A 10,805-nucleotide genomic window follows, 5' to 3' on the forward strand; every position below is an offset into this window, starting at 1 on the left:
CATTTTATTTTATTTTTTAAATTTTTATTTTCATACACTTTTAAAGATTACTTCCATTGGCAACTGCAATGTTTGCAATTGCAAAATATTTTTAAGTTTTTTTTTTTAAGATTTACTTATTTATTTGGCTATGGTTGGTCTTTGTTTCTATGCGATGGCTTTCTGTAGTTGAGGTGAGTGGGGTTACTCTATAGTTGAGATACATAGACTCCTCAAGGTGGTGACTTCTCTTGTTCTGTAGCACAGGCTTTGGGCACATGGGCTTCAGTATTTGCAGCAGTGGGCTCCGTAGTTGGGGCGCACAGGCTTAGTTGCTCCTCGGCATGAGGGATCCTCCCAGACCAGGGACTGAACCGGTGTCTCTGGCATTGTAAGGCCAATTGTTACCACTGGACCACCAGGGAAGCCCCTTAAGGTGTGTCTTCCATTTTTTAAGATCTATTTATTTATTTTTGGCTGTGATGGGTCTTTGTTGCTGCGCGAGGGCTTTCTCTAGTTGCAGCAAGCAGGGGCTAGGCTAATCTCTAGTTGCAGCATATGAGCTTCTCATTGCAGTGGCTTCTCTTGCTGTGGAGCAAGGGCTCTAGAGCTCAAGGGCTTCAGCATTTGTGACTCTGGAGCTCTAGAGTGCAAGTTCAGTAGTTGAGGCATGCAGGCTTAGTTGCTCTGCAGCATGTGGCATCTTCCTGGATCAGAGATTGAACCCAAGTACCCTGCACTGACAGGCAGATTCTTTACCGCTGAGCCACCAGGGAAGCCCCTATTTATTTTTCAGTAATGGCATTTTTTTTTTTTTTAATTTTAGTTGTGCTGGGTCTTTGGTGTGGCACTTGGACTTTCTCCAGCCGTGTCACGCTGGGGACTTCTCTTGTTGTGAACTTGGGCTCCAGAGTGTGTTCAGGCATAGTAGTGCAGCGCACCAGTTTAGTTATCCCCTGGCATGTGGCATCTTAGTTCCCTGACCAGGGATTGAATCCATGTCCCCTTCATTGGAAGGCGGATTCTTAAGCACTAGACCACCAGGGGAAGTCCCTAGTTATTAAAAAATAGTGTCTATATTCCCCGTGGTGTACGATACATCTCTGAGCCTATCTTACACCTGATAATTTGAACCTTCCCCTCCCCCACCCCTATATTGCCCACCCACCCACATACACTGGTAACTAGTTTGTTCTATCTGTGAGTCTGCCTGTTATACCTTATCGTCACTAGTTTGTCATATATCACAGCCCATTTTGTAGATGGAAACATTGAACTTAAACTGATGAGGGCATGAGTTTCCCAAAGAGTAATATGGGAAAGTCCAGAGACTGGAATCCAGGTGTGCTGAGAAACTCCAGAATCTAGGTACTTCACTGCGCTCTGTAGAAATTATTTTTGACTATGAATGGCTTTCAGCTTGATGGAGGTGGGGTAAGGACTCCAGATGGGCTGCAAAATACCATCAAAGGTCTGGAGTGGGGGCCGTGACAGGATGTGGATGAGAAGGTCCTGGAGATGAAGTTAGCCAGTGGCGCTAGACTTTAGAACACAGTGAGGAGGTACAGGGGAGGGACTTCCCTGGGGGTTCCGTGGTTATGACTTCATTTTCCAATGCAAAGGGTGCAGGTTGGATCCCTGGCTGGGGAGCTAAGATTCCATATGCCTCATGGCTAAAAAACCAAACAATATTGTATCAAATTCAGTCAAGACTTTAAAAATGGTCCACATCAGGACTTCCCTGGTGGTCCAGTGGTTAAGAATCTACCTGCCAAAGCAGGGAACACAGGTTCAATCCCTGGGCCAGGAAGATTCCACATGCCCCAGAGTAACAAAGCCAGTGCACCACAACTACTGAAGCACACGCACCCTACAGTCTATGCTCTGAAACGAGAAGCCACTGCAATGAGAAGCCCATGCACCACAATGGGAAAGTAGACCCACAACTAGAGAAAGCCTGTGTGTGGCAATGAAGACCCAGCACAGCCAAAAATAAATAAATAAACAAAATTATTTTTTAAAAGTTCTTTATGGGAGCTTCCCTAGCTTCCCAGTGGTTAAGACTTCACCCTCCCAATGCAGGGGGGTGACGGTTCAATCCCTGGTCAGGGAACTAGATCCCACATGCCACACTTGCATGCTGCAGTGGTCAAATAAATAAATAAATAACTCAGCAAGGCTGGCTTTAAAAAACTAGGATTTTTTTTTAAATCTAAAAATTTTTTTCTAGAAATAAATGGTCCACATCAAAAGAAAATCTTAAAAAACAAAAGAAAAAGAACAAAGCAGGGATTTCATCTAGTATGAAAGAAGGCTAGGGACAGTTCCAAGGATCAAGCCCCCAGGCCAAGGAGAGCTTGAGGTCCTTTGAGGTCCCTTTGAGGGTGCTGCTGGCTGAACCCCCAAGTCTTGGAAAACCAAGGTTTTCATAAAGGAAATTCCTTTTGCAGATGGGGGTCTCAGTGAGCATACAATCCCTGGACCCCAGGAATTCTGGACACCTTTGACTCCCCTCTTTCTTCCACTTGCCCCCCATACCAGCAAACACTGGTGGCTTCAGCTAAAATCTATTCTGTATCCACCTTCTACCCCCACTCCCCCTGTCCCTACAACCCCCATTCCCCCACACCCCACCCCTCCCCGGGCCAGGCTACTATAACTTCTCACTCTGGGATGAAATTTTCAAGTCTCAGTGTCCACAAGCAAAGCCTCTAAGACCACAGTCACATGCCCTTGGTATATACAGTCTGTGACAGATTTTGTACTACTAACGGGGGTGAGTGACTTGATTCACTGATACTAACTAGTATTGTCACAATCCTACAATCCTAGGTGGTCTTCCTTCATCTTGTAGCTACAAGAGTGTTACTGGTTTCCTGAGGCTGCCATATCCAAGGACCAACAACCAGTGGCTTGAAACAACAGAATTGTACTTTTTCACAGTTCTGGAGGTTGGAGATCTGAAAATCAAGGCATCTGATTCTTTCAAAGGCTTTAGGGGAGAATCTTTCCTGGCCTATTCGTGCCTCCTGGAGTTTGCTGGCAATCCTTGGGGTTCTTTGGTATATATTGCATCACTCTAATGTCTGCCTCCAACTTCTGTCTGTGTCTCTGTGTGTTCTCACCTTTTCTTTACAACACGTGGAATACAAGAGCCCCCTCACCCTTACCTCTGCAAAGACCCTCTTGTCAAATGAGGGTTCTGGGTGAAGTTCTGGGTGGACATATTCAAGCCACGACAATCATCAAGAACAGATGCCCTCTGGGGCTCCCCTGGTGGTCCAGTGGTTAAGAATCTGCCTTGCACTGCAGAGAACAGGGGTTCGATCCCCACTTCAGGAACTAAGATCCCACATGCCGCAGAGCAAGTAAACCGGTGAGCCACAACTACTGAAGCCTGTGTGCCCTAGACCCTGTGCCTTGCAACAGGAGAAGCCCGCACACCACAGCTAGAGAAACCCCACGCGTAGCAACAAAGACCCAGCACAGCCAAAACAAAATTAAAAAAAAAAAAAAGAAGAAAGAAAGCAGGTGTCCTTCAAGGCCACAGAGCAACAGAATCGAAAGGCACTGTGGCATGTTGACAAGATCTGGCCCCTCCTCTGGTCTCCTCGCTTCCTATTGGGCAGGTGGTTGGTCATGTGATCTCCATTAGGGGTGGTCCCACCACGGGTACCAGAAAGGCTGGGAAGATGGAGAGGGGCACATAGATATTTGGGGACCCCTCTTTGATGGCACTAGTGATACAGAACCTGCCTGCCAATGCAGGAGACATAGAGACTAAGGTTTGATCCCTGGGTTTGGAAGATCCTTTGCGGGAGGAAATGGCAGCCTACTCCAGTGTTCTTGCCTGGAGAATCCCATGGACAGGGGAGCCTGGCGGGCTATAGTCCATGGGGTAGCAAAGAGTCAGACACGACTGAAGCAACTTAGCACCTCCATCGCTGGGGCTTCCCCGGTGGCTCAGCAGTAAAGAATCCACCTGCCAATGTAAGAGACAAGGGTTCAATCCCTGGGTCAGAAAGACCCCCTGGAGTAGGAAATGGCAACCTACTCCAGTATTCTTACCTGGGAAATCCCATGGACAGAGGAGCCTGGTGGGCTACAGTCCACGGGGTCCCAAAGGGTCAGACACGACTTAGCCCCTGAGCACCTTCCTCCCTGAGTGTTGTGGCTGTATCCCAGGATTCAGCAGAGTATCTTATCTGTAGTGGGTGTTCAGTGAAGGTTTGTTGAATAAACGAATGAGTGCCAGAAAGGTGGGGAGGGTGGTGTTAGTCGCTAAATTGTGTCCGACTTTTTTACAACCCTGTGGACTGTAGCTCCCCCAGCCTCCTCTGCCCGTGGGATTCTCCAGGCAAGAATACTGGAGTGGGTAGCCATTCCCTTACTCAGGGGATCTTCCAGACCCAGGGATGTAACTCAGATCTCCTGCATTGCAAGCAGATTCTTTACCATCTGAGCCACCACAGAAGCCTGGGGAGGGTGGAGAGCCATATAAATAAAATTGAGGAGCACCGTGGTCCACTTACTCTGCAGACAGGGGACCAGCAGCAGCTGGAGGGGACTTCCCTGCATGGTAGAACGAGCCTGGTCCCTCCCTTTGACGGACATCCCCAGGGAGGGGCACGGTTGCTCCCTGGCAGGTTCAGACAGGCAGAGAGAGCCCCGCGGCTGTGAGAAAGCTGAAGCTTCCTTCCCCCTTCCTGCCTGCCCTCTGCGCACCCTCCCTGCTGCCACACAGCTGATGAAGTGCTCGTGGAGGACCATGATGGCAGCAGAGGAGGCTTCAAGCTGCCAGGTTCCCCGCCGGCCCTGGGCATCCATCCTGAGGATGACTATCTCAGTGCTTATTAGCACGGGCACATGCTACCTCATCTGCAACCTGTACTTCAGCCAGCACCAGCAGCCGGATTCAACCAGGGTAAGTCCCAACGGGAGGATAAGAGAGAGGGGGAGAGACAGGCGTATGCTACCTGGGGACCTCCGGGTGGGGACTGGACCCTGGGGTGGGGGCCGAGGGGAAGCAAGTGGGGAAAAAAAGCAGAGGGGTGCTGAGCAAGAGAACAGAGTAACAGACTTATGACCAAAAAACAAAAGAAAACAAAAATCAGAATGAGACGGATACAAATCTGCCAGGGGGACTTCCCGGTGGTCCAGGGGTTAAGATTGCATGCTTCCAATGCCGGTTGTGTAGGTTCGACCCCTGGTTAGGGAGTTAAGGTCCCACAGGCCCCCCAGAGTGGTAGCAACAGCAAGAAAAATCCGCCAGGAAGAAAGATGTCGTAGAAAGGAACAGAGAGAGAGACCAGAGCAGGAGGTAACAAGCCGGGGCAAGCCTGCCCGCCAGGGGTCTCTGGCTCAGGATAGTCAGCTCTGCCTGAGAGGTAAACCCCGGGGTGGAGATCCCAGGCTGGAGGGTGCATGTGAGAAAGACACATTCCATATGGGCCTGGAAAATTATTCATCTTCGTGGTTCCCCCGGCAGGCTGACTCAGAGGCTGCTAGGGGCTTCACGGAGTTGGGGAAGGGCAGTTCTGGGACCTCCAAGGACAGGGGGAGCCCCGGACACCCATCACAGGTGCCAACTTTGGGGGTTACATCAGGTTTTGCAGGCAAGAGAGGCAGATGTGTGAGGCGACCTGGGTTACATCCTGGAAACTAAGAAGTTCTTCTGAAGGTCTTCTCTGTGTGCTCAGGGCTAGTTCAAATCTACTTCCTCTTTATGAGCTCTTCACAAAGGCTCCAAGTCAGCCCCATGGAATGAGGGGTGGATAGAAGGATGCACTGAGAAAAAAGTGCTCTTGACTCGAGGGATCACTCCAGACCCCTGAAGTTTAGGTGCTTAGGTCTGTTTTCTTTTCTTCCAGTGGGACTTAGCAGAGCTGCAGCTGAATCACACAGGTAACCCGGGATGTGCATGTGTGTCGGAGAAAGAGAATAGAAGGCGGGTGGGGGAGAGAGGGAGAGAAAGGGAAAATGAGAAAGGATGAGAAAAAGAAAGAAAGACAGGGCAATGCAGTGGTCTGTTTCTGGGTGCCTGTTTCCTTTCTGGGCATTTTATTTTCTCCCATGGGAGAGCTCAAACCAACTCAACCAAGCTAATAACCATGACTAACATGCCTTCGTTCAAGTCACAAATGTTAGTTCGGCAGCTCCCACAAGGCACGCTCTGTTCTGGGCGCCTGGATTGCAAACATAACAAATCCCTGCCCTATTGGGGCTTCCCTGATACCAAAGGGATCAGAAAATAAATGAACAAGTAAAATATGTAGCATGCCAAGTAGAGTGAAACACGCACCTGGTACTTTTGGGGGAATATTAAGTACGGGAGGAGGATCAGGCATGCCAGGGTTGGGTGTGCTCTTGAAAATGTGGTCCCCAGGGAGGGTGTCCCAGCGAAGAGGGCTTTAGAGCAAGGACAAGAAGGAATGTGAGGGAGGGTGCCTTTTGGCAGTCCCCTCCCAGCCTCTCTCTAACCCTCTTCCTCTTTGGGTCTCTCCCACACTCATCCCCAGCGGTTTGGGTGTGTTCATTCCATTTGTAACAAATGGAAACCCTATTCATCTTCCGTTTCATTTGATTCATCATCAGCCCCTCTTTGGGGGCTTTCTGATCCGGCTGCTATGACAGAAGAGCAGAAAGGCTGACATAAGGCTTCTCTCTCATGGTGTCGGGGGCTGTGAAATCCAAGGTCAAGGCACCAGCAGGTCTGGATGTCTGGTGAATGCCCTCTTCCTGGTTTATGAACAACCAGTCATCTTTTTGCTGTATCTTCATATGACGGAAAGGGGAGGAGGGGAAAGAGAACTCTCTGGGCTCTTGCTCTCTCTCCCTGTCTTTCTGAATTGAGACAGAGTGGACATATAACATTGTATACATTTCAGGCATACAACATAGGTCTATATTTGTACAAACTGATCACCACAATGTCTTGTTAACACCCATCACCACACACAGTTACAATTCTTTTTTACATGTCATGAAACTTGTAAGATCTATGCTCTTTAGTTCAGTTCAGTTCAGTCGCTCAGCCATGCCCGACTCTTTGCGACTCCATGAGTTGCAGCATGCCAGGCCTCCCTGTCCATCACCAACTCCCGGAGTTTACTCAAATTCATGTCCATTGAGTGGGTGATGCCATCCAGCCATCTCATCCTGTCGTACCCTTCTCCTCCTACCCCCAATCCCTCCCAGCATCAGGGTCTTTTCCAATGAGTCAACTCTTCTCATGAGGTGGCCAAAGTATTGGAGTTTGAGCCTCAGCATCAGTCCTTCCAATGAACACCCAGGACTGATCTCCTTTAGGATGGATTGGTTGGATCTCCTTACAGTCCAAGGGACTCTCAAGAGTCTTCTCCAACACCATAGTTCAAAAACATCCATTCTTCGGTGCTCAGTTTTCTTCACAGTCCAACTCTCACATCCATACATGACCACTGGAAAAACCATAGCCTTGACCAGATGGACCTTTGTTGGCAAAGTAATATCTCTGCTTTTTAATATGCTATCTAGGTTGGTCATAACTTTCCTTCCAAGGAGTAAGCGTCTTTCAATTTCATGGCTGCAATCACCATCTTAGCCGCTTCCAAATATACAACACAGTATACTTAACTCCAGTTACTACACTGTACATTACATCGCCAGGACTTAGTTTATAACTTTTTCTAAGTTTGTGCCTCCAACCACCTTCACATGTTTCACCCAGCCAGCCCCCACCTCTGGCAACCACTGATGTGTTCTTTGTATCTGTAGCCATGTGTTCGGGTTTTATTTTAGATTGCACATATGAGTCAGACAGTATTTGTCTTTCTCTGACTTATTTCACTTTAGCATAAAGACCTCTAGGTCTACCCATGTTGTCACAAGTGGCAGGATTTCTATCTTTTTATGGCTGAATTAGATAGATAGATGGGCTTCCCTTGTGGCTCAGCTGGTAAAGAATCCACCTGCAATGCTGGAGACCTGGGTTCGATCCCTGGGTTGGGAAGATCCCCTGGAGAAGGGAAAGGGTACCCACTTCAGTCCTCTGGCCTGGAGAATTCCATGGCCGTATAGTCCATGGGGTCACAAAGAGTTGCACTAAACAACTCTTACTTTCACTTTAGATAGATAAATAGATGTGTGTTTATAATATCACATGTATAATACATAGTAATATATATATCACATCTATATCCATTTTAGGTATATGTGTAATATAGATATACATAAATACACACATATACATACATGCTGTGCTATGCTTAGTCGCTCAGTCATGTCTGACTCTTTGCAACCCCATGAACTGTAGCCCCCCAGTCTCCTCTGCCCATGGAATTCTCCTGGCAAGAATACTGGAGTGGGTAGCCAGTTCCTTTCTCCAGCAGGTCTTCCCAATCCAGGGATTGAACCAGGATCTCCTGCATTGCAGGTGGATTCTTTACCAGCTGAGCTACCAGAGAAGCCCCACAATACATACATATGTATATATACACACGTAGGTATGGGGCTTCCCAGTGGCTCAGGGTAAAGAACCCGCCTGCAGTGGAGCAGAAGCAGAAGACTCAGGTTGGAGTCTCAATCCCTGGACTGAGAAGATCCACTGGAAAGGGCATGGCTACCATCCCAGTGTTCTTGCCTGGAGAATCTCACGGACAGAGGAGGCTGGTGGGCTACAGTCCACAGTTTCGCAGAGTTAGACACGGCTGAGTGACAGGGCAGGAGCACACGTAGGCATACTGTGTATAGTGCACATGAATCTATGGATATGGGCTTCCCTGGTGCCTCAGGCAGTGAGGAATCTGCCTGAAACAAAGGAAACGACCTCCTGTCAATGCAGGAGACACGGGTTCAATCCCTGGATCAGGACGATACCCTGGAGAAGGAAATGGTAACCCACTCCAGTATTCCTGCCTGGGAAATCCCATGGACAGAGGAGCCTGTCGGGCTACAGTCTGTGGGGTTGGAAAGAGTGGGACACGACTTAGCAACTAAGCCACCACCACCTTGTATACATATATGTGTATGTGTGTATATTACATCTTCCACATCCTTTCATCCATCAGTGGAGTGTGGGGTCTCTTTTACAAGGTCTCCACCTTCTTGCTCTAAACACTTCTGAACACCCCACCTTCTAACACCACCCCCTTGAAGGTTCGGCTTGGTACGAGTTTGGGGTACTCCCTCTACAGCACTCAGTTTCCCTACATCTCCATCCTTCCATCCCTCCCCCACAACCCTCCCAGGGTCGCGGCAGGACCCCAGGCTGCGCTGGCAGGGGAGCCCCGCCCTGGGACGCTCCTTCCTGCATGGGCCAGAGCTGGACGACAACGGGCAGCTGCGGATCCAACGTGATGGCATTTATAGGCTGCACATCCAGGTGACATTAGCCAACTGCTCCTCCTCCACGTGGACTGCCGAGCCCCAGAGAGCCACGCTGACGGTGGCCATCTGCTCCCCTGCCGCCCACAGCATCAGCCTGCTACGCCTCAGCTTCCACCGCGGAGGCTGCTGGGTCGCCTCCCAGCGCCTCACCTTCCTGGCTCGCGGGGACGTTCTCTGCACCAACCTTACTCTGCCTCTGCTGCCTTCCAGAAACGCTGATGAGACTTTTTTTGGGATTCAGTGGGTGGGCCCTTGACCCTGGCACTTCCTAGCCCAGGTTGTTTAATACACTTTTTTTTACTTTCTCTTTCTTTTCTTGCTTTCTTTTTCTTTCTCTTTATCCTTCCTTTTCTTTCTTTTTCTTTCTTTCTTTCTTAACTTTCTTTTTCTTTCTTTTTTCTTTTGCTTTGTTTCTTTCTTGTTTTCTTTTTCTTCTTTTTCTTTCTCTTTTTTCCTTCTCTTTCTTTCTTTCTTTCTTTTTTTTTTTTTTTCAGCCCCCACTTTCTAGCATGTGAGATCTTAGTTCCCCAGCCAAATGTGGAATTCACACTCCTTGCAATTGAAGGGCACTCTCAAGTGCATTGTCAAAGCATAGGAATATAATTGATATTTCTACATTGATTTGGGGGTTTGGGGGCTGTTTTTTTATTTTAATTAATATTAAAATATTTTTCTAAAAGCTCTTCCTTTGCAAGTATGACGCTTTTTTTTTTTCTCATACAATATGTGGGTCACTTCACACTTGTATCTCTAGGATAAATTTCTAGAGGTGAAATGGCTGGATCCAAGAGGGTGTGTTTGTAATTTTGATATTTATTAACAAATTGGCCTCTATAGGTGTTGAATCAATTTAGATTTTTAGTCTACTGTGTGTGAGCCTGGCTGCTCCATGGGATATGAAAGAAAGCTTTTTCTTTGTCTTATTTCTAGTAAAAGGGAAGCCTGACTGCCCTCCATACTTCAGTGTCACTGAAGTCATTTATATTTTCTTTTCTGTAAAAGCATGTGTAGACACTCTTTTTTTAAAATTGTGGTGAAATTCACATAACATAAAATTAGCCCTCTTAAAGTGGACATTCATATATCTATATTCAATATCTTGTAATAAAACAAAATGGAGAAGAATATGACTCTCCAAACACCACAAGTTGTCATTTCTCTAGCCTGTGGTGGGGACATGCGAAGAACTTAGGGAGAAGAGTTAGTGGTGACTCATAAGTTAAGAACAGAATGGAAGAGAGACTGAGAATAGAATCTCCTGATAGTGCAGAAATGAGCATACAATAGGGGATAAATACTTTCAAAGGTGTTTTTGTATATTCTCAGGTACTTTTGTGATAAAATAAGATAATAATAAGGCTAGCATTATCCTGATACCAAAGCCAAAGACACTACAGGAAAAGAAAGTTATAGACCAATTTACCTGACAAGCATAGATACCAAAATCCTCGGCAAAATAT

General features: G+C 47.5%; 1 protein-coding gene across 1 annotated transcript; it reads left to right on the forward strand.

The window, feature by feature from the left end:
- The first annotated feature begins 4,555 nt into the window (after positions 1-4,555).
- Positions 4,556-9,972, forward strand: CD70 (CD70 molecule). The gene is made up of 3 exons (XM_065933453.1): positions 4,556-4,903; positions 5,850-5,883; positions 9,207-9,972. Exons 1-3 carry the CDS (start codon positions 4,556-4,558, stop codon positions 9,599-9,601), a joined length of 777 nt encoding a protein of 258 aa, XP_065789525.1. The 3' UTR covers positions 9,602-9,972.
- Positions 9,973-10,805: the final 833 nt, after the last annotated feature.

The sequence above is a fragment of the Muntiacus reevesi genome, chromosome 1 (genome assembly GCF_963930625.1).
Source record: "Muntiacus reevesi chromosome 1, mMunRee1.1, whole genome shotgun sequence".
Classification (NCBI taxonomy): Eukaryota; Metazoa; Chordata; class Mammalia; order Artiodactyla; family Cervidae; genus Muntiacus; species Muntiacus reevesi.